This window comes from Prionailurus viverrinus, chromosome D2, assembly GCF_022837055.1.
Source record: "Prionailurus viverrinus isolate Anna chromosome D2, UM_Priviv_1.0, whole genome shotgun sequence".
NCBI classification, from domain to species: domain Eukaryota; kingdom Metazoa; phylum Chordata; class Mammalia; order Carnivora; family Felidae; genus Prionailurus; species Prionailurus viverrinus.
The window spans coordinates 18,689,555-18,712,148 of record NC_062571.1 but is presented as its reverse complement, the minus strand read 5'-3'; the positions used below and the strand labels follow the sequence as shown (position 1 = coordinate 18,712,148).

At 47.5% G+C, this 22,594-nt stretch overlaps 1 protein-coding gene across 3 annotated transcripts; it reads right to left on the bottom strand.

The window, feature by feature from the left end:
• Positions 1-791: 791 nt before the first annotated feature.
• On the bottom strand, positions 792-21,543 carry CCSAP (centriole, cilia and spindle associated protein). Of its 3 annotated transcripts, none has more exons than XR_007145433.1 (4): positions 20,280-21,540; positions 5,258-5,526; positions 3,446-3,708; positions 792-2,521 (listed from the first exon to the last, which is right to left on the bottom strand). XR_007145433.1 is itself a non-coding variant. In XM_047825911.1 (4 exons), the coding sequence occupies exons 1-3, from the start codon at positions 20,668-20,670 to the stop codon at positions 3,532-3,534; spliced, it is 837 nt and encodes a 278-aa protein (XP_047681867.1). In that variant the 5' UTR covers positions 20,671-21,543; the 3' UTR covers positions 792-2,521; positions 3,493-3,531. The 3 variants fall into 3 exon arrangements, 2 of the variants coding, with proteins under 2 accessions (XP_047681867.1, XP_047681868.1); XM_047825911.1 differs by having other exon boundaries at positions 3,493-3,708; positions 20,280-21,543; XM_047825912.1 differs by lacking the exon at positions 792-2,521 and having other exon boundaries at positions 2,959-3,708; positions 20,280-20,720; positions 21,184-21,315.
• Positions 21,544-22,594: the final 1,051 nt, after the last annotated feature.

Here is a 22,594-nt window from a genome sequence, read left to right as displayed (position 1 = left end):
AACATTAGCACCATTTTGTATCTAATCCAGTGTAAAACTATTTTTTACTCAGAAAAGTTGTTTTCACTTCTAACATATGCTTCGCCTCTCTCCCTCCTTGCCAATAATACTTTTGAACATTTTAAATACCAAGTACGATAACATTCCATTTTTAAAGTTTATGCTCAGTACAGCATTTCAAGTCAAAGGAGGAAGGTTATCACTAGAATTTTTTTTTTTTTTAACTCTGCAAATTGCACAAAATTCTGTTTGGGGAGGAGAGGTTTTTTTTGGGGGGGGGGGGGTGACGTCTAATGGCTCACAGACACCATTCTTCCGTGCAGTTTACAGAGTTTGAGTGACCTCACACACACACCTTTCAAGTTATTGGCAATTTTTATTTAATGAAACAATGACAAAGGTATTACATATGAAGTACCATAAATAGGTGCCTACTACATCATGAGCAATTCAGAGAATCTATACCCTATTATACCTTTAGTAAACTTTTAAAAAATGTATATATGTACTTAGAAATGTTACCGCGGTGGAGTTTATATATATATAGGAGTATATGTGTGTGTGTGTGTGTGTGTGTGTATACATACATATATATATATATATATATATAAAACCCAGAGGTACTATTTTGATACCTCCTAAATAAGAGCAGCCTTTTAGTTTAAAATGAAAGAATGGGGGTGCCTGGGTGTTCAGTCGGTTAAGCGTCCGACTCTTTGAGTTTGGCTCAGGTCATGATCTCGTGGTTCGCGAGTTCGAGCCCCGCATCGGGCTCTGTGCTGGCAGTGCGGCGCCTGCTTGGGATTCTGTCTCCCTCTCTCTCTGTCCGTCCCCTGCTTGCTCTGTCTCTCAAAATAAATAAAGATACACTTAAAAAAGTATTTCAAAATATTTTTTCAAAAAAAGAAATAGATTTCTATTCACTTGTCATTTGCCTTGGTCCAGCAGAGTTGCTAGATGTTACTTAGTATCCGATTACTGTTCTTAATAAAAGTAACACAGAAACCATGTTTATGGCAAACTTTTAATTTTAAAACCAAAATTTAAAAAAGAGAATCTTAGGCAGCAATTATTTTATTCCATATTCTCACTGGATTTTCCGTTTCAGACTTTTCAACATGAAAGGTAATTTTAAACCAGCTTGCTGTCTTCCACGCTGTCCCAAGAATTAGGAACACGATTTATAAGAATTAGGAACATGAGTTTCTAGAATGAAGGGAACAGTCAGACCATCAAATTGTTACCGCTTAAAAAACTTCATGGGCTCCAAAGGTGGTTTTCACCCCTAAAAAGACACCCTCACCAACTAATGACTTGGACATGGGAAGGGGACTCACAGTTAATTCAGCCTGATGTACTCATTGTTCATGCACACGAAAAGTACTTTAAAAACCCTGTCCATTGGTCTTCTACTTAAAAAAGGGGTAAAACTGGCCAATATTGCCTTCTAGGTTTTGTCTCCATCTGGAGTTGCCAGTAGGAAGCACATTGAATACGAGTCTGTTCCCTAAAGGGGAGGGAGTCCGGCTTGGTAAAGCCGAGAGGAAGCTGGGTTTCTAAGGCAGCCCGTCAGTGTGGAACCTGACCTACACCCAAGGCCATCTTCCCGGAGATTGTCAGGTGCAACAGGAACGCTTGAGCTGGATGCCTAAACACAAAGGAGCACGAAGGGCTTTGGAAGGAACCGTTTTCACAGTCAGCTGCACCATCACAATGCCACGTTAATTTGATCGTTAGGTACCTGCAGTGTTTAAGGACTTTAATAACGACAGTAACGTTCACCAGGATTATTAGCAGGGTTGTTTTGGACCGACATATAGAACTTCCTGTTAAATACCCATCTCAATGATTAGGAGAGCTCTCTATGTAAAAGGATTCACCTCAGAACGATGCAAGTATTTAAAAAGTCTTTTTTCTTTTTTTTTTTAAAGCTCGCGATTCTTGAGTTTTCAAAGCTTATACAGTTGTAAGAGGACATCGTGTGAAGATTTTATGTGGAATACAACATATTTGTGTTCTAAACATTGACTATGGGGGGCTTGGTTGGCTCAATTGGTAGAGCATACTCTTGGTCTCAGGGTCATGAGTTCTAGCCCCACACTGGGCCTGGAGCCTACTTTAAAAAAAAAAAAAAAAGAGTAAAAATTGACAACACTTCAAAGATCCAGAGTAAAAACAGCAAGGGAATGTTCAACCTCACACCTAATAGCAAATTTTATTCACCCCTCTACAGGTGCTAGCCTGGCCTAGGCAAAGGACCTTTTTTCCCTCTTCCAGAGAATTCGGCACGCTTCCTTCCTGTAGTTTTCCTGTATCAGCTGGATGGAAACCAGCATTCCTTAAAACCATTTTGTTCTATCCCAAAGGAAATGTACCAGGGAAGGAGCGATTTACATGCTCAACATCCGTGCCTAGACAAACACCACCATCGTCTCATTCCACTGGCTAGGAATCCGGGAGAAATGCATTTCAGCGGAAGTCTGAACAACGTACATCGTCAAGGCTTTGTTACGAATGAGTTCTGTAGAGGAAAAAGTGGAGAAAGTAGGGGTAAGCCACATCTCTAACTGGTACCTGGATGTCATCCCCCACCCCGTGCGCAAGACCACCTCAACATCGCTAAGTGAAATTTCACACGGGAAGTTCTAAATGTCACGGCCAACTATTAAAGAAGAGGCAAGAGTCCGCAGCGCGTCTATGCCAAAAGGCTGGACCGCAGCAAGGAGCTGCTTCTCCCGGTACGTGTTAAGAAAGTTGCAATAATGAAAAGAAAAGTTTCACAAAAGAAGTTCAGTCCTCCTCTCAACACACCGCACTGGCACTTTACGTGCGGGACTGCATTCGATCTATTAAAATCTGTATGAGATAGAAAGTGCCCAGATGACAACTTAAAGAGAAAAGAGGACCCTCACCCAGCCCAGATAATTCTTAAATATCACGGTCTGTGTAAAGTGGTGCCATAATTGAAAGACGAGTGAGTTTACTCTTTCAGGAACTGCGGGGGTTCTGGCGTCACTATACAAGGAATGGACGTTAGTGTCGAAACTCCCTTTCGATGAGCCGTTCTTTCACGAAGAAAACCACGCGTAAGGAAAACGGGTCTTAAGCTACAGGTCGGAATGATCTTCCTCACTATGGAATCTGGAAAGTTACTCAGGACAGGATGAAAACAGGCTCCGGCTACACTGACAGAGAAGACTGAATGTTAAGCATCAATAGCCATTTAAAGGCATTCGGTGGCGGTATCTGAGAAGATTAAGATGCTTTAAAACAAAAACCCTTATAAGAATATCAAATATTAGGGACTGAGCTTCATAAATAACCAAATATCTATGGCTTCAACTGTCGCCCTACTACTGAGGTAGGTGACCCGGGTTCACTGAAATAGAGCAATCTTTTGGACATGCCCTACGGAAAACCTTGCATAATCAGCTGGTTTCTTAACTCTATGTCTGTTTTCTTTTGTTTTGTTTCTTCTTTCTTTTCATTTACACTCTTTTGAAGAGGCTGTCCAAGCAACTGTTTCGGCCTTTAAGCTCTTGCCGAATAGCATCTCATGTACTCTGTCATCCATGGGTTCTCCGAGGAGGAAGGCTTTATCTTTCGGTTTTTCTCCACGTCTACAGAGTGAGCGCGCTGCCTCTGAGTGACCAGTTTCCTTTTTTCCACCTGTCTTCTGTTCTTGGCTCGTAATGCTGATTCATGAATCTAAATTACTCAAAAATAAAAAGATTATTGTTACTTCTAAAATAAAAGTATAATAACTTACGTGGCTTTTATACTCATTTTCAAGAATATCTGCGATGAATATTTACTACCCCCAGGACCTTTTTTCCCTCTTCCAGAGAACTCGGCACTCTTCCTTCCTGTAGATTCCTGTATCAGCTGGATGGAAACCAGGGCAGAGGCCAGCCCGGCTTCATCATATCCCTTTCTCCTAGGTATAACAGCTCCTCCAGAAAAGCCATTCCCTTGCCCCTGGTCAGTGACCAAGACGCTAAACAATAAAAAATGGACATTAAATTTTAGGTATAAATGGTAAGCAACTAATTTGCATGTGTCTCTAGAAACTGGCTCTGGAAAATTATTGAAGATGCTTAGCAGTAAGCCTGGATAAGTATTCCATTAAAGGCCTTTTACCACTTAAGATGTTTCATGCTACAGACGAACTCTGTTGAACTTAATCCCATGCAATAGCCAGAGTCTTTTGTTAAACCACAGCTCCATTGTCTCAAATATCACTCCAAATAACACCATCTGCTAGGGTTCGTTGAGAAGTCTGTTCAGTAAAAATCTGATCATGGTAATTCATCAGAATTCAAACTCTTTGTATTTTCTGCTTCTTTTCATTCGTTCTTTGCTTTAGGCCGACTTAGTCATGTCAGTGCTAACATATGTAATTGCTTTATGGCTGCACACACACGAAGACCTCTGGTCAGACGTGTTCTCGGGACTGAGAGGACAACTGGGGGCACCTCGGTGGCTCAGTCGGTTAAGTGTCTGACTTCGGCTCAGGTCATGAGCTCACGGTTCGTGGGTTCAAGCCCTGGGTCGGGCCCTGTGCCGACAGCTGAGCCTGGAGCCTGCTTCGGATTCTGAGTTTCCCTCTCTCTCTCCCCAGCTTGTGCTCTCTCTCAAAAATAAGTAAATAAACATGGGAAAAAAAAAAAAAAAAAAAGAGGACAACTAAGGCTCCAATGAGTAAAAGGCACTGGCTGTGGATGAGCAGGGGAAAACACAATCATCCGAATTGAACTCAAAGAGCCAAAGGGAATCTACAGTAGGTGCCAAGAACTACAGAATCAATCTAACAAAAGATAACAAGGGAGTCGAGGAATACCAGTCATCAAAGCTACAGGAACCAGAAACCTGTCAAGAGGCCCACGGCACATCTACACGGGCAGCCACCAGCCCCGCTGGGCTCCTCCTCTGCACCTGCACCCCCTCCACCCCCCCCGGAACTTGAAAACCCTGACTCCAGCCACTTCTTCTCCTGGTTCCATGTTGGTAAATCTTCCAAATCCCAGCTAATTCCCAGCAACACCCCTCGATCTCCAGGGAGCTGACACCCTCAATCTGTTTGCCAATCAGATGCCCAAATTCCAGGCTTTCCTTGGCCCACCCTGCCATCTCCTAAGATCTACCATGACCCCAAAGCACCGTGGTGAACACAGAATAGGACACCCGATGACGGGAACGCAGCCCAACCCCCAGCCTCCAAGGAAAAGCAGTGACAGCCAGGTGCCCACGAACCCACCTCATGCACAGGGGCAGACGCGCAGACGTTGTGAGTTTTTTGGCTTCCTGTATCGGTCTGTTTTTCTCCCCACCCATAAAGAGCAAACGGATGCTTCTTCTCCTTTATTTTAGTTGATGATCTTTGAGGACTTTTGGCTGCTTTCCTATTTCCTCTAGCAAATAAGGCACTTGGTTGCTGTCGAGGTTCAGTACTGCTGGGTAACTTGTCAGTCTCTTTTGCTCTGACCTGTTGTTCAGGTTTTTCTTTTATGTCTTTCACTGGCAGTGCTTTTGAAGAAAAAAAAAAAAAAAAGGAGATAAAACAAGACGAGAATGCTTTAAAATCACGTTTCTATATAATCACTTCAAATAGCTGGGTTGTGAAATTCATAACGCTTCATGCCGTAACGGCTCAATTCACGAGTCCAAGTAAGCAAGAAATACAAAACCAAGTCAGGGTTATACCTTTCAAATGGTCTGGCCCATTTTAAAATCAACAGCAAATCCACCAAGGCTGGACCAAACCTATTCGAAAGCCACAACTCTCACTCACAGTCCGATATCAAGCATCCCAATTAAATATTAAAACCTAAAAAGCACCACAGCCTCATGGCTTTCTCCACAACCCCAAGGGAAGTCCAATCATCAAGGCCTCACTTCAGAAACAGATCGGGATTTGCGGTAATCTCTCAGCAGATGTAAAAGGTTAGGTGTGAAGTCACTCAACTCAAGTTCCGGGATCCCGTTTCTTTCTGGTGCACCATGATTACGGAAACCTCCCTACGGCTCTTAACGTGCTCAATTTCATTTCTTTTTGAGGTGCCACGAATATGGAGAGCTCCCTGTGGCTCTTAACATGCTGTAAGAAAGAGTAAGCTGCCCACCTTAGTTTGAACAGTCCTCAGTCACAATCGGGAGCGGTTTCCATAGTTACTCACTATGGATTCCCAGCATGAAGAGCTGGAGGTGTGGGGAGGGCACCTTTTGGGATGAGCACTGGGTGTTGTATGGAAACCAATTTGACAATAAATTTCATATATTGAAAAAAAAAAAAAAACCAAAAAAAAAATAAATTAATTAAAAAATAAGAGGGCTTCCCCAACACTTGCAATAGAAATGACTGCATGAATCAGGGCCCAGGGTCTACACAGCCCTAAAGCCCGCCAGCAGAGCTGGAGCAATCTTCAAGGAGAATGGGACTGCCCTTTCTGAGGTGAACGTCAGACATGAAGGATGTACTCTAAAACATACCTACTTCCCTTAACAACATTTTATCATTTGGCCACTCATTGCTTTTTATAGACCCTTTATTTGTTGTAAAAGTTATGTGATGTTGTTTCAACGCTTCGTGATCCCATGTTTCGTTTCGGCCCGCATTTCCATTTTTTTTGTTTGGTTGTTTTTACTGACGTAAGATCGGCACACCACATCGTATGACCTTTAGGTGCACGACACTATAATTTGGTATCTGTAGACACTACAGACTGATCACCACGGTAAGTCTAGTTACCACCCATCACCACGCAGTTGAGTCCCCTCGGCCACGCAGCCTTCCCCCAACTCCCTTCCCCTCTGGTAACCGCCAGCTTGTTCTCTGGATCTAGGAGTTTGCTTTTGTTTTGTTCCTTTGTCTTGTTTTCTAGGTGAGATCGCATGGCATCTGTCTTTCTCCGTCTGACTTCTTTCACTTGGTCTGAAACCTGCTAGACCCACCCATGGTGTTCCAAACGGAAGATTTCCTTCTTCTTTTTGTGGCTGGGTAAGGAACACTCCGTCGTGTGTATATATGCCTTATCTTCTTTACCCACTCGTCAACGTCAACCGGTGGACACTTAGGGTGGTTTCTCTATCTTGACTATTGTAACTCATGCTAGAATAAACATGGGGGTGCCTATGTCGTTTCGAATTAGTGTTTCTGTATTCCTCAGCTTAATACCCAGAAGGGAAATGGTTGGATAATATGGTTAGTTCTCCTCTTACCTCCATATCGTCTGCCATAGTGGCTGTACCAACTTACATCCCCACCAAGTACAGGAGGGTTCCCTTTCCTCCACATCCCCACACCACCTGTCATCTCTTGCCTTTTTGGTAATGGCAATTCTGACAGGTGTGAGGAGACAGCTGATTGTGGTTTTGATTTGCGCTGCCCTGCTAATGACTGATGTTTAACATCTTGTCACATGCCTACCGGCCATCTGTGTATCTTCTCTGGAAGAATGTCTATTCACACCCTGTGCACATGTTTCACTTGGGTTGTTTGGTGCTTTGTTGTTGAGTTGTGTGAGTTCTTGATGTATTTTGGATATTTAACCCCTTAGGCAAATACCTTCTCCCACTCAATGGGCTGCCTTTTTATTCTGTTGATGCTTTCCCTTGCTGCGCGGTTTTTCAGCTTGTTGTAGTCCCATTTATTTTTGCTTTTGTTTCCTTTGCCTTTGGAATCAGATCCGGAAAGAAAACATTGCTGAGACCAATTGCCAAGGAGCTCACTGCCCATGTTTTCTTCTAGGAATTTTATGGTTTCAGGTCTTACATTCGAGTCTTTAATCCACTTGAGTTAATTTGTGTGTATGATGCAACAGAGTGATTTAATTTCAGTCTTTTGAATAATGGCTCCTTATATATCTACAACTCCATTTCACTTACCCGAGCTGTTTAGGTCTTAAGGATACCCCTCACTTCAAATGCTCCAGAATTTGGCTCTAGGTGATGATTTACAGATTGCTATTCTAAAACCTCATCACCTCTTTAGGACACATTCTTGTCCCTTCCTATTTCTGGTTGTGACTCTTTTCTTGTTTCGGCCTACATTCCCTTTATTTATTTATTTTTTTTTATTTATTTATTTATTTATTTATTTATTTGCCCACATTCCCTTTCTTTCTTTCTTTCTTGCCCACATTCCCTTTAGAGTAAGCCCCTGAATAGGAAGTCAAGATACTGGGGCACAAGCGTGAAGTCTTGACAGATTGTCGTCTGTCATTTCTATCTTCTATCTTTAGCAATGACCTTGACTCTACCAAAGTTCCCTTCCTTCTCTTCCTCTCCTGGTCTGTATGTGTCTAACCCAGGTCTTCCAGAGAAGACTGCCCAGAGAAGGGAATAATGATTTAGGTTAAAGGACAAACTAGTCAGGAAGAAAAGAGAAAAAGAGAGTCCCAACAAGAGGGAATGTCTTGTTCAAAGGCCCGGAAAGAAAAGGGCATATAAATAGTTCAAAATGACAGGTCCAGAGAGAGTCTGTGGATGAATGCATGGAGCGGGTGGCAAAGGAGGAGACTTTCCACACCAGACTCGGGAGTTTCATTGTATCCTGAAAACGATGAAGAATCACTAAAGGATTGTAAGCTGAAAAAGCGACATGGCCCTATTTGCATTTTAGGGATAGGGCCTCCAGCTACCAACGTGAAGGATGAGTGAGAGAGGCGAGGACAGAAAGGCCAGCTAGCAAACAACGGCAGAGTCTGGGGGTGAGGTGGGAAGTGGGGGCCAGTGGGGCCCAGGAGTCACGGAGGGGTGGAGAGGGGAGAGAAAGGGCCAGAAGGGGGCCCACCGAGCCTGGCAGGTGCTCAGACTCACTGGGCACCTGTGAACCACACACTGATCAGAACAGCGAGTGGGTGGTACCGAGGCCTCTCCAGAGCAGACGGCCCAGCAACACTGCGACAGACCGGTGAAGACGACAGACACCCCGCAGCCCTGGGAGCAAAGAGGAGTCCACGGCTTCCACAGATGTTTAGTGGGGATGGTCCTGCTGTCCTCTGACAGAGGTCCACCCAAGGATAAAGACAGGATACTTGCGGCGTCGGATGGGAGATACTTCTGGAACAACTCAGCAGGCCCATGAACCTAGGAGACAAGGTAGTGAGCCAGCAGGTGGGAACTGAGGTCTGGACGTGGAACAGATCATCCAGGAAGCAACGCGGAGTCAGAGGAGGGGACAGTGAATCAGGCCCCTAGGGCCACCATTATTTAAGGAGCAGCCAGGCTGAAGAAGGAGAGTCTAAGAGGGAGAAAGAATTGCTAGAAAAGGAGAAAAACTCACCAGGAGAGAAACTACAGGAAGAGCGTTGGTAAAGGAGGCAGCCGTGAACAGTGTTCAACACCGCAGGGGGGAGGGGGTCCGTCAGACGAGGGGGAAGAGACTCGGCATTGGGCAAGCAGGCCGCCTCACTGCTGACAGAGGGGGACGCGGGGTCGGGGCACCAGGTCACGGTGGGCTGCGTACCGGACAGAGTGGAGGCCTAGTTCTGCTAACCGTGAGCTACCGGACCAGCCCTCCCCCCCACAGATAAACAAAGACTGATGTTAAAAATCCCGAGGGTCCACAGGCGCCCAGTACAAAGAAGTAAACTCTTCTCTAGAGACCCTGGGCCAAGTTATCCCTACAAATAATTTTGCAAACGCGCTTATGAATGTACTGCAAAAGATGGGCGGCCTCGTAAGGACAGAAGACAAGAAGGAAGGGCCAGCGGGAGCAATTTTCCATTTACAGGCTATCAAATCGTTGCGTTTACTCTCCATAACACTTAAAAGAAAGAGACCAACTCAAGTACGTCTGCAGCAGCAGGAGACAAAGACGGAAAATGCAGAAGAGACAGAACCTATCAGCCCAATATTAATATTTATGAAACTCTTGCCTGCTGTCAGGTGAGTGCATGTGACCATACGGGTCAAGATCTTACCTGGAGGGCTGAAGTTTAAACCAAAGACCTTCTCAGAGGAACAAAAAACAGCGGTCATCGCCATTGTGGGAGAGGATTAGAATGCCCCTTTCTCAGGAGCTGACAGGACAGTCAAACAAAAATAAATTCAGTCTTGGGGCGCCTGGGTGGCGCAGTCGGTTAAGCGTCCGACTTCAGCCAGGTCACGATCTCGCGGTCCATGAGTTCGAGCCCCGCGTCGGGCTCTGGGCTGATGGCTCGGAGCCTGGAGCCTGTTTCCGATTCTGTGTCTCCCTCTCTCTCTGCCCCTCCCCCGTTCATGCTCGGTCTCTCTCTGTCCCAAAAATAAATAAAAAATTAAAAAATAAATAAATAAATAAATAAATAAATAAATAAATAAATAAATTCAGTCTTGGTGTAGGGCTGTGCTAGCCAATACGCGTGGCTATCAACTATAAGCGTAAAGGAAAATTAAATAAAAGTAAAGATTCGATTCCTCAGTTAAGCCGATCAGAGTTTAAGTGCTCAATAACCCCACGTGGCTAGGAACTACCATGCCAGATGATACAAAGAGAGAACACGTCCACCGGGCCACTCAGTTTTATTGGAGGGTCTGTTTTGAAGAATCTGGACAACAGAATTAACACATTTGACCGAGTGGCTATACATACAACCCTGCATCCCATAACTACAGAATATATAATGTGGTGAAATGGAACGTTTACAAGAATTTACGCATCTGAGTCTCTAAAGCAAATCTTAATACGTTTACAAAATTGAAATCAAACAGAATGTACCCTCTATATAGTGGATAATTATGGTGTAATTATAGTGTAAATCACCTTGATAAAACAACAAAAATAAGTAACTTTTTTTTTAACTTTTTAAATGTTTTATTTATTTTTAAGACAGAGACAGACACAGCATGAGTGGGGATGGGGCAGAGAGAGAGGGAGACACAGAATCCGAAGCAGGCTCCAGGCTCTGAGCTGTCAGCACAGAGCCCGATGTGGGGCTCGAACTCACGAACCGTGAGATCATGACCTGAGCCGAAGTCGGACACTCAACCGACTGAGCCACCCGGGCGCCCCAAAAATAAGTAACTTTTTAAAATCTCCAGTTTTGAAATTTAAAAACATTTCTAAATAACGCACGGATCAAAAATAAATCATATGGTTGCACAAAGATGGGAATGCACTCAATGCCACACTTACCAATGGTTAAATGGCAGAGCGAGTTATGCAGATTTTACCATAATTTTTAACAATTAAAAAAAAGTGGTGATGGAAGGCATTCCTTCCTTAATCCTGACCTTATTAGAAATGCTTCTGAAGTTTCTTCATTAAGCGTAACGTTTGTACTATGCTTTTAGGATATAGTCTTTTTTTTTTTTTTTAAAGAAAAAAACATTTCCTTATGTTTGTATTATATACATAAATGCTAAGGTTTATTAATTTTTTCATGTATTTTAAGAATCATAATGATTTTGCTTAAGTAAATAAAATACTATATAACAAAACTCGGGTCTTTCTCCTGCAGGGAGTTAAGATTCATCCTACTCAACTGACAGTATAGCTAAAGCAGTAACTGTGGGGAAATTTACAACCTGAAATCAACATATCCAAAAAGAAAGGCAGGTAAAAAAAAAAAAATCAATGCTAAGCACCCATCTTACAAAGCGTAAGGGAAGAAAAGATCATGGATCAATAAAGACATATTAATAAAGAAAATCCACAGAGTCTAGGGTTAGTTTGGGGGAAAAAAAACTAATAAAATTCACGAGTCTCTGGCAAGACTGATCAAGAAGGAAGTAAAAAATAAACCTAAGTGGGCGCCTGGGTGGTTCGGTCAGTTAAACGGTTAAGCGTCCGACTTCGGCTCAGGTCATGATCTCGCAGTTTGTGAGTTCGAGCCCCACGTTGGGCTCTGTGCTGACAGCTTAGAGCCTGAAGCCTGCTTCAGATTCTGTTTCCCCCTCTCTCTGACCCTCCCCCACTTGTTCTCTCTCTGTCTCTCTGTCTCTCTCTCTCAAAAATAAAGATTAAAAAAAAATTTAGTAAATCTAAGTAAAAATACAGCAAATGGAATTTAGGCTTAATACGCACTGATGACATGTGCATATAGTCCCTTCCTCCCAAAAGCCCACTAAAGTGAAGGAAAAAACGCATAACCCATAGGACAAAAAGCAAGGGAGACAATGACACCAGGCAGCAGGTGTCCATACAATTCTGGAAGCTGGAACATAGATGAGGACGTAGAAGTGACCTTGAGAACTGAGTAGGACGAATCCTAACTCCCTGCGGGAGAAAGCCCCACAGGACACACACTGAACCCCAAAAGGAAATAGAAAATGAGGCAGAAGGCCAGTGTAATGGAATGCCTTTTCCAAAGGTCCAGCATTAATCAGTGTCCCAGCCCACATGCTCTTTTTCTTTTTTTAATGTATGTTTATTTTTGAGACTGAGACACAGACAGAGAGAGAGACAGAGCGTGAACAGGGAGGGGCAGAGAGAGAGGGAGACACAGAATCGGAAGCAGGCTCCAGGCTCCCAGCTGTCAGCACATCCGATGCAGGACTCGAACCCACAGACCGTAAGATCACGACCTGAGCTGAAGCCGGGCGCTGAACCCACTAAGCCGCCCAGGCCCCCCAACCCACATGCTCTTCTGACAACATAATATGAACGTGCCTGTTGAGATTGGGGGGCGGGGGGGGTGGATGCTTCTTCCCCCTGAACCTGGGCAGACTTTCATAAGCGAGGAATGGGGAGAAAGAAGTGGTCCATGGCTTCTGGTGATAAGTCACAAAGGGCAGCCCAGCACGTGCCCTGCTCTCTCTCAGGAACAGTTGCCCTTGGAGGCCAGCCAGCACATTATGAGGAAGGCCAGGTGCATGAAGATGTCACAAGCGAGTGCCCTAGCAGCCAGCCCCCAGCCCTGGCACCTTCCAGCAGAGGCTGCAGACGGCACAGAGTGGAAACAAGGCATCCCCTGTGCCCAGGGCAAGTGCCAACCCACAGAGACCTCGGGCAGTAATAAATGAGCAGTGGAATTTTAAGCCACTAGTTTTCCGGGTCACTCGGTTATGTCGCTGTCGACACTTCCTGCAAAGTCTTTCCTCCAGTCGGTATGCCACATGATTGCCCCTCTCCTCGCTCAGAAGGCATGTGGGTTACTCCCCAGAGATGGAGAAGCAGAGTGGGTAGGGGCTTGAGATACGAGGCACAGGAAAAGTAAAGGGCGACACCTTCTTGAAAAACAGGTTTATGTGGTAAAGAACAAGGCCCCTCCTCCCTTTCCCCAACTCTTGTTCCCCGAATGCTGACAGCCAGGCTTGTACCCCGCCCCAGGCAGGAGACTGGAGGTTTGCCATCTGGGGAGGTGAACACAAGAAAAATGGGTACTTATTATGTTTAAGTCCCCCAGAGAAACAGCTCGTCCTCATCCAATTAGTCAACAAGCACCCCCACAGCCAGAGCTCCTGGAAAGCTCTGCAAGTCTCACTCTTACGTGCGAGCAGACAGGCTAAGAGCAAACATCTGAGTACATCCTCTAAAAAGAGAAAGTCCAAAGTATACAAAAAGAGTATGAAATATAACAGACCTCTCAATTATGGCTTTTTTTTTTTTTGAGTTAAAAGAAATCCAAGAAGAACAGGATGGTTTTTTGTTTTTTTTTAATTTTTAATGTTTATTTTTGAGAGAGAGAGAGAGAGAGGTGAGCGAGTGGGGAAGGGGCAGAGAGAAAGAGGAAGACACAGAATCGGAAGCAGGCTCCAGGCTCCCAGCTGTCAGCACAGAGCCCGACGCAGGACTCGAACCCATGAACCGTGAGATCATGACCTGAGCCAAAGTCAGATGCTCAACCCACTGAGTCGCCCAGGTGCCCGCATTGTTTTTTTAATTTTTAAAAATAAAACTTGGGACAAAAGAAAAAAAAAAGTAATCTTTCCAAAATTTAAAACTAGGATGACAGAACTAAAATTTTCAATATAAAGATTGGAAGATACAGTTAAAGAGTTCTTCCAGAAAACAGAACCCCAAATTCCAATATCAAAAAAGTTTTAAATAAAAATGTTAGAGGTTTGATCCAGGAGTCACACCATCCAACTAAAAGTAAATATAGAAAGAAAAAGCAAATAGAGCACAGGAAATTATTTAAACAGTACTAGAAAATATTACCGAACTAAACGAGGAGTTTCCAGACTAAAAAGGCCCACCAAGTTGTCAGCCCAATAAATGACAAAAGACAGGGGTACCTGGGTGGCTCAGTCGGTTAAACATCTGACTTCAGCTCAGGTCATGATCTCACACTTCATGAGTTCGAGCCCCTTGTCGGACTCTGTGCTGACAGCTCGGAGCCTGGAGCCTGTGTCTTCCTCGCTCTCTGCCCCTCCCCCACTTGTGCTCTGTCTCTCTCTCTCTCTCAAATAAACATTAAAAAACTTTTTTTAAAAAAAGACATACACATAAAGGGCACCTGGCTGGCTCAGTTAGTAGAGCATGCGACTTTGATCTTGGTATTCAAGCCCCTTGGGTGTAGACCTTACTTAAAAAAAAAAACAAAGACATAGACTGTTAGAACACCTAGGATAAAGAGAATCTATTAAAAACTGCTCTCTCCGCCCCCCAAAAAAGAGGTCACATATACAAGGTGTTGGAATGGCATGGTACTTCTAAAACGCAAGACCAAAAGCTAGGATGCAATATAATAATATCTTTAAACACTGAAATTTCTCATCTATAGTTCTCTACCTTGCAAAATATCAATCCAGCCTTTGGATACAATACAGGCATTTTCGGTCACGAAATTTCTATTCCCATGCAACATTTCTCAGGACGTACAGAGGACATGTTACCCCGGAAGGAAGGGATAAGCCACACGAAGGAACACTCGAGATGTACAAGAGAGATCAGAGAAAGGATGTGAGCAAAAGAAATACTGAAACAGTGAAGAGAAGTCCCAGACTGACAGCACAACGTCTAAATTGGAATAGGAGGATGGGGGTTCAAAAAAAAAAAAAAAAAAAAAAAAGTCTCCAAGGGAAAAAAGAAAAATAAATGAATAGAACACCTAATGTGTCTAGCATATGCCAAGTTTTAAAATACTACCGGACTATGGGGCGCCTGGGTGGTGCAGTCGGTTAAGCGTCCGACTTCAGCCAGGTCACGATCTCGCGGTCCGTGAGTTCGAGCCCCGCGTCGGGCTCTGGGCTGATGGCTCGGAGCCTGGAGGCTGTTTCCGATTCTGTGTCTCCCTCTCTCTCTGCCCCCCCCCCCCCGTTCGTGCTCTGTCTCTCTCTGTCCCAAAAATAAATAAACGTTGAAAAAAAAATTTTTTAATAAAATAAAATAAATAAATAAATAAAATACTACCGGACTATTTCAGGGTGAAGTAGTCATGGGAATACACACACACACACACACACACACACACACACACGCATACAAAAAGGTAAAACAATGATTAACTTCAGGAAAAACATAAATAAAAAGAAAATGTAGTCAGAATATACTACACGGCCCGCCTGTGCATCCTTCTACATAGCCACAATAATTCAAACGCAGAATCGTGCTTTAAACAAAATAGTCACCTAGTTAATACTGTGGGACAAACCGGGGGCTGGTAAATGTCGGGGAGTGGGCGGGGCAGAGCCAAGATCTTAAGCTTACATCATCTCCCATGATGGGAAGTCAATATATACTGTTTAAAATAAAATGTAAACAGCCAACGGAGGGGTGTCTGGGTGGCTCAGTCAGTTCAGCATCTGACTTCGGCTCAGGGCATGACCTCCCGGTTCAGGAGTTCGAGCCCCGCGTGGGGCTCTGTGCTGACAGCTCAGAACCCGGAGCCTGCTTCGGATTCTGTGTCTCCCTCTCTCTCCGCCCCTCCCCGGCTCGTGCTCTGTCTCTCAAAAATAAACAAACGTTAAAAAAAAAAAGAAGAAAATAAAATAAAAAGCCTCTAGATGAGAAGAGGGCGGGCGTCGCTGAAAGGAAAGCTAAAAAGAGTTGGAAGGAGCGTCCGCGGGAGCGAGGGGCATGGGTGGGAAATAGGTCAGATTTGTTTTTTTTTCGTTTTAAGCATATTTTTTTTAATTTTTTTTTTCAACGTTTATTTATTTTTTTAAGACAGAGAGAGACAGCATGAACCGGGGAGGGGCAGAGAGAGAGGGAGACACAGAACCGGAAGCAGGCTCCAGGCTCCGAGCCATCAGCCCAGAGCCTGACGTGGGGCTCGAACTCACTGACCGCGAGATCGCGACCTGGCTGAAGTCGGACGCTTAACCGGCTGCGCCACCCAGGCGGCCCCGTTTTAAGCATATTTTTAAAAAATGATGCATATGTGTAAATTTGCTAAAAAATAAAATTTAAGTGAAAAGGAGACATATGAAGGCACTAGAGACAGTTCGGAGGACTCTCCAAAGCATGCTTCAAGGCATAGCACAGTGAACACTCCTGTAACACCCACCAGGTGCACAGAACGTCCTGACAGCTTTTTCGTACCCGTCTCTTAAATAAGAGTGAGAAGCCAAGGATCATCAGACATTTCAGAAAGGTCTCTAACATGAAATACAGGGTTAAAAGCAAAAAGAAACGCAAGTGGGGAGAGGGTGGGGAGCCAGAAACTAGGGCGTAGAAATACAATGAGAAGAAAATACATTAAAAAAAACTTCTAGGGGCGCCTGGGTGGCGCAGTCGGTTGAGCGTCCGACTTCAGCCAGGTCACGATCTCGCGGTCCGTGAGTTTGAGCCCCGCGTCAGGCTCTGGGCTGATGGCCTGGAGCCTGGAGCCTGTTTCCGATTCTGTGCCTCCCTCTCTCTCTGCCCCTCCCCCGTTCATGCTCTGTCTCTCTCTGTCCAAAAAATAAATTAAAAAACGTTGAAAAAAAAAAATTTGAAAAAAAAAAAAAAAAAAAAACTTCTAGTAATATCCTCAGCAAGATAATAAAAGACACTATATGCACGAATTGAGAAGAGAATACTGTTTTTTACGAAGGAATAAAAAGAGGGACACCTGTGTGGCTCAGCTGGTTAAGCGTAGGACTCTTGGTTTCTGCTCAGGGGTCGTGATCTCATGTTTCCGTGAGTTCAAGCCTCATATCTCTCTACCCCATCCCCACTCACACTCTCAAAATAAATAAATGAACTTTATAACAAAGGAATAAAAAGAGGAAGGGGGGGGAAGAAGGTAGGGAGGGAAGGTAGCAAGTCCAGAAAACAAAATTAATTTAAAAATAAATAGAATCCCACAGATGAAAAAAAAAAAAAAATAGAAGAGTTGCGGGGGGTGGGGGGGGCACCACACTGAGCATGCAGCCTCCTTAAGATTCTCTCTCTCCCACTGCCCCTCTCCCCTGCTCACGCTTGCTGTCTCTCACTCTCTCTAAAATAAAAGAAAGAAAGAAAGAAAGAAAGAAAGAAAGAAAGAAAGAAAAAGAAAGAAAGAAAGAAAGAGTTGTAAGATAAGGTTGAGAATATCGCCCAGAAAAAAAACAGAAGAAAAAGACAGATGAACATTCGAAAGGTAGAGGAGAAATTCATGAAGTCTAACATCCAACTAAGGAGTTCGAGAAGAAAGGAACAGGAACAGAAATAGAGGTGAAAAAACAAAACCTCCCAAAATGACAAAGCAGGAGTTTCACTGCAAGGGCTCACAAGCACACTGGAGGAAGACAGACCTAGATCAAGCAGAAATTTCAGAACGCAAAGGACAAAGGGAAGACCCTAAAAGCTTCCTGAGGGTGGGGACACGTTATCAAGAATCGGGTGACCAGAGGACCCTAGCGCAATACCGCAAGTTACAACACAACACAGCAAATGCCTCCAGACTCTTTAGAGACAGTACTTCCAACCTAGAATTCCAGGCTCAGCCATGAACTCACCAAATCACGAGGGCGGAAATACAAGCTATCGTTTGACGTGCCAGCTCTCAAAAAATTAACCTCGCACATACCCTTTCTCGGGAAGCTACTAGAAGATAAGTTCCGATGGGAGGGGTGAACCAAGAAGGAAGATGATGTGAGAGCCGCACAAGGGCTCCTACGTAAGAGAAGCCAAGGAGTCCCTGGGGTGGTAGCCAAGGGCCCGCCCAACATGGAACCAGGCAGGCAAGAGAGAGCAGCAACCAGGCCAGATGGAAGTAGGTCAGAGACGCTGGGAGGGATGTCTTCAGATGTCGAGAGCGAGAGTGAACCTGATGTGTTGGTTGTATTGTGAAAGAAAGAAAAAGGAGTCACGGCAAACAATACAGGGCGGCTTGGCACAACATTTTCCAGGCACAATAATGTAGATACAGTTGTAGGTGCAACAAACTCCATGACGACTATTGAGCAGGTGTGGGGAGGGCCCGTGTGTATGGGTTAGGAGGGAGTTAAAGCCAATAGATAATGCTAAAGACTGAAAGAAAAAAAATTAAGGAGTGTCAACAAAAGCCTTGTCACTCGGAGAAAAATCAACACCAAAGGAAAAGCCACAGGCGCTGGAAGTGGTCCTCTAAGGAACAGGGGGCTGCCCTGTGTGTCTGCTGGATCCTTGTAATAAGCCATACAGAACTAGATGCTTCTATGTGTACATACGGCTTCAGTAAAAACAAGAACCAAAGGTTTGTTTCATAGAAACTCAAGAGTACTCATCATTCTAGTATATAAAACCATCCACGTAAAAACAAGGATTTTTCAGTCTTGCCAGACATAGGAATCAACAGGCAGGAGCAAAGCAAATGGTCCTGCAACGGAGAGGCCTGGACACAACAAACATCCTTTCTTCTGCCTGATGCCTAAGCCAGAAATATCAGCAGATAAGAAATAACTGACCTCAGCCACTAGTAGGATTCCGTGTCTCTAAGGAAACCAGAATAATCAGGAACTCAGGCAAACACAGGCACCTCAAGTACATCTCACAATTTAGCTGGTGGGCCAGTGTCCACGGGACTAAACCAGAAGGCATGTGCCCCTGCCCCCTCTGCCTTCTGTTATTCAAATTTCCACCAGGGATCATTGAAGGTAGGAAGCTGCTAGAAGCTAGCTAGGAAGCTACTACACAGCCACAAATCTTGGGGGATTTACAGGTTATCTGAGGATGGAAAGGCAGCTCTAGGATGCACTGAGAATGGCTGAAGTTGACAGAACAGCAACAAAGCAGGCTGGCTCTGTGACTAAAAGATTCAGTTTTCTCTCTTCCAGCCTCTCGCAGAGGGGCTGCGATGAGAGACTGAAAAGCTGATTAATCCCCGCTTTACGGTGCCGTAAACAAACAAAACTGAAGTCACTGATCATCTGTCCCAGCTTCCATTTCTTCATCTATGAAACGGAGATAAAAATTACACCCCTACCACTTAGAATTGTTTTGAACGCTGAGCGAGCAAATACATATTCCAAGATCAGCGCCTGGAGGGATAATAAGCTGTCAACACATTTTGGTTACTTTTCTCGCCCAAGCCTCTTTAAAATCGAGTGACCCGGGACGGGGGTGGAGAACTGGGACTGGGGGAGGGGTGGGGGGAGTGTCTGGCCAACGCTAGAAAGTAGCAGGAGGGAACCCCTGGTTACTCCAGGCTGTATCCTAAGGCATTTAGCCCGGCCCCAAGCACCAGCGACCGTCCATCCGGCCTCCCGCGCTGAGACCCCAACTCTGCCATCGTCTGGCCAGGAAAGAAGGTGGAGGAGGACCAGGGCAGAAACAGAAGACGCACAGCACCCGAGGGCCGTCTTCCAGCTACGGCTCCACCTCCACCCCGCGGCAGCCTTTTGATGAGGGGTGCGCGCACGGGGGACGAGTGGGTGGGCAAGAAGCGGAGAGCACCTCGCACTTACAACGAATATTCTCCCACCAACCAGGAGTTACGCAACCGCCTGCGTCAACAAATTCAAAATACTCTTCAGGGACAATGCAGCGAGGTCAGGGACTTAACACAGAAAAACAGCGGCCCCATTCATAAGACTGAAAGCTGGGCTCAGCGACCTTAACCTCTTGGGCTCGGTCCCCTCTGAGAATCTGACGGAAGCTGGGCTCCTCTACGGGGGGGGGGGGGGGGGGGGAGGTGCTTAGATATAAATAGATGGGATTTCGGAGCTCACTAAGGCAACCACGGCCCTCGGAGGAAGACCCGGAGTTCAGCGCCACTTCAACCCAGTTCACAGCGGGCCCAACCCAGAGCCACCCGCTGACGGAAATAAGGGCGGGAGGGCGGAGGCGGGGCTGACACCACCCTTATTTCGGCCAGGGAGGCGCATTCTCCGTCTACCAGAAAACAAAACAAAAAATGAATAAATAGGAAGGGCTTGCCCTGAGCGCTGCGAGACACGGAGCTGGGCAGCTCGGACGCCAGGGGCAGCCCCCTCCCGGCCCCCTCGCGTCCCCCCTCCCGGCCCGGTACCTGGCAGAGCCACGTCCGCCGCCTCCTCCGCGCTCGCCGCGTCCCGAGCCTCCCCGGCCTCCGCCGCCTCCGCGCCCTGCTCCTCCGCCGGCCCCCGCGCCCGCCGTTCCGGCCCCTCCCGCGCCGCGGGTTCCGCGGGCGGCGGCGGCGGCGAGGCGGGGGCGAACTGGGGCGCGGGGCCCCCGGCGCCCGACGACGCCGACGACGCCGAGTCGTCCGAGGCGCCGGCCGGGCCCCAGTCGTCCCAGAGCCAGGGCGCGTGCGCCTGCTCCAGCAGCCGGCGGCCCAGGCGGTAGTGCAGCAGCTCCCGGTAGCACGGCCCGTACTCCTCCCAGCGCGGCTCCCGGTAGCGCTTCATGTACTCGCTCTTCACCCCGCTCCCCGGGGACATGGTGCCTCCCGCGGGCTTGAGCGCGCGCGGCTCCGCTCCGCCGCCGCCGCCTACGGAGCCGGGGACACGACACAGAAACCCGCCCCGCCCCTCCCGCCGACCCGGCCCGCCGCGACGTTTAAACCCGGAGCCCCGCCCGGACGGGGCGGGCGGGGGCGGGGCGCGGGCGGGGGGGCGGGCGCGGGCAGAGGGGGCCGGGCCCGGGAGGGGGCGGAGGTGAGGGGGCGGAGGGAGCGGGCGGCCGGCCCCGGGAAGGGGCGGGGCCCGGGAGGACGGGGCCAGGTAGCGCCTCGTCCCGTGACCCTGTCCTGACGGCCCCCGCGGGGTACCGCGCGGGAGGCTCCAGGAGGAGGGCGCAGCGGCCAGGACTGCGGGGGCTGGGGGGTCACCCCGGGGGACGGCGGCCAGAGGCCGCGGGCTGGTGTGACAGGGCCGCGGGAAGCCGGGGACCGGCGGGGGCAGGAGTGAGGCAAAGCAAGGGCGGGGGGTCCTCGGGGAGCCCTCCGAGCTTACCTCCTCGGTCCCGCGCCGGCCTGGCCCTGCGTCCCCGGCCCGTCCTCCGCGCGCGTGGCGCAGCAGCTCCGAGCGGCCCGCTCTCCCCCGCGCTTTCCTGCCGAGCAAGATGTCGCCGACGGCGCGGCGGCCCGCGTCCCTGCGGCAGCCGGCAGGCGAAGGCGCCGCCTCAGTCCCCGGGAGCAGACGCCTCCCCCGCGCGCTCCCGGTCTCGGCCCCCGCCCGCTGCGTGGGGGCGGCCGCTTCGGTGCCGAGCGCGAGGCGCGGGGGTGCAGCGCGTCTGCCAGCCCGGAGCCCCAGGCCCACGTCCCCGGCCCACCCGGCCCAGGCGCCCGCGCCCCCGCGTCCCCAGTAGGCGCCGTCCCAGGCGCCCGCCACCGCGGGAGGCGTCAGTTAGGGGCTGGGGTTGCTGCCCCGTCCAGTGAACGGCGCAGCCCCCCCGGGGTCGCACCCTCTGCGCTCCCCTCCTGACACCCCTGCGCTGCTCTCCTCTCCCAGAAACGAGTCCCCGCGGTCGCTCTTGCTTCCTTCCTGTGTTCACGCAGCACCTGTTACTGTGGGTTTAACCCCTTTCCACGTGTTAATACGAATTCCTTTCTTCTCGGCACCCCAAACATTTTTTTCAACTTCATTAAACCCGCCAATCCACCCTCTCAGAGACGTCAGCACAGAAAGCCTGGACAGATTCAGTTGCCTCGTGCGGCAGCATACAATGTTGCTGCAGTCGTTAGAGTTTCAAGTGTGGCCCCACGCAGATCCTTACCCTCCGTTAAAAGGAGCCTTGATACATTCGTAACAAAAAAGATTCGAAAGCAGCTTTGGAAAATCAAAATACTTAAAACGGTTGAAAAGCAGGCCTAGGCCATCCATGAGTGAGTTACACCGGTCTGGCTTCCGTAGTGGGTTTTCCTCCATTCACCTATTTTTTTTTTTTCATCTACTATTTTAAAAAAAAATTTTTTTTTAATGTTTACTTTTGAAAGATGGAGAGACAGTGCGAGCAGGGGAGGGGCAGAGAGAGAAAGGGAGGCACAGAATCTGAAGCAGGCTCCAGGCTCCGAGCTGGCAGAGAGCCCTACGCGGGGCTTGAACTCGTGAGCCATGAGATCATGACCTCAGTGGAAGTCCGATGCATAACTGACTGAGCCACCCAGGCGCCCCTTCATCTGCTATTTTTGCTTCTGTCTTCATTCATATTCTGCCTCAGCCCCTCATGGAAGCCGACTGATCCAGAGGTCGACACTGCCCAAATGGGACAAGTCAGACTGTCCTGAGAACTTGAAATGAGCAGTCCAGGAGTCATTACCCCTGGATTGTTAAGGGCAGTTTTCTGGATGGACCACTGCATGAGCCCTGGCTGTTGACCTCCCCACAGCAGCCCTGACTTCTCTCTTCCCCAACTTTGCCTTTT

Bases quoted from the DNA above. Each gene is read 5' to 3' on its own strand.
- CCSAP (XM_047825911.1), bottom strand. From the start codon at position 20,670: ATGTCCCCGGGGAGCGGGGTGAAGAGCGAGTACATGAAGCGCTACCGG. The intron at 5,527-20,279 runs GTACCGGGCCGG...TTTCTTCAAAAG, and splicing joins GGCGGACGTGGCTCTGCCAG to CACTGCCAGTGAAAGACATA. The intron at 3,709-5,257 runs GTGGGTTCGTGG...TGAGTAATTTAG, and splicing joins CGTCTGCCCCTGTGCATGAG to ATTCATGAATCAGCATTACG.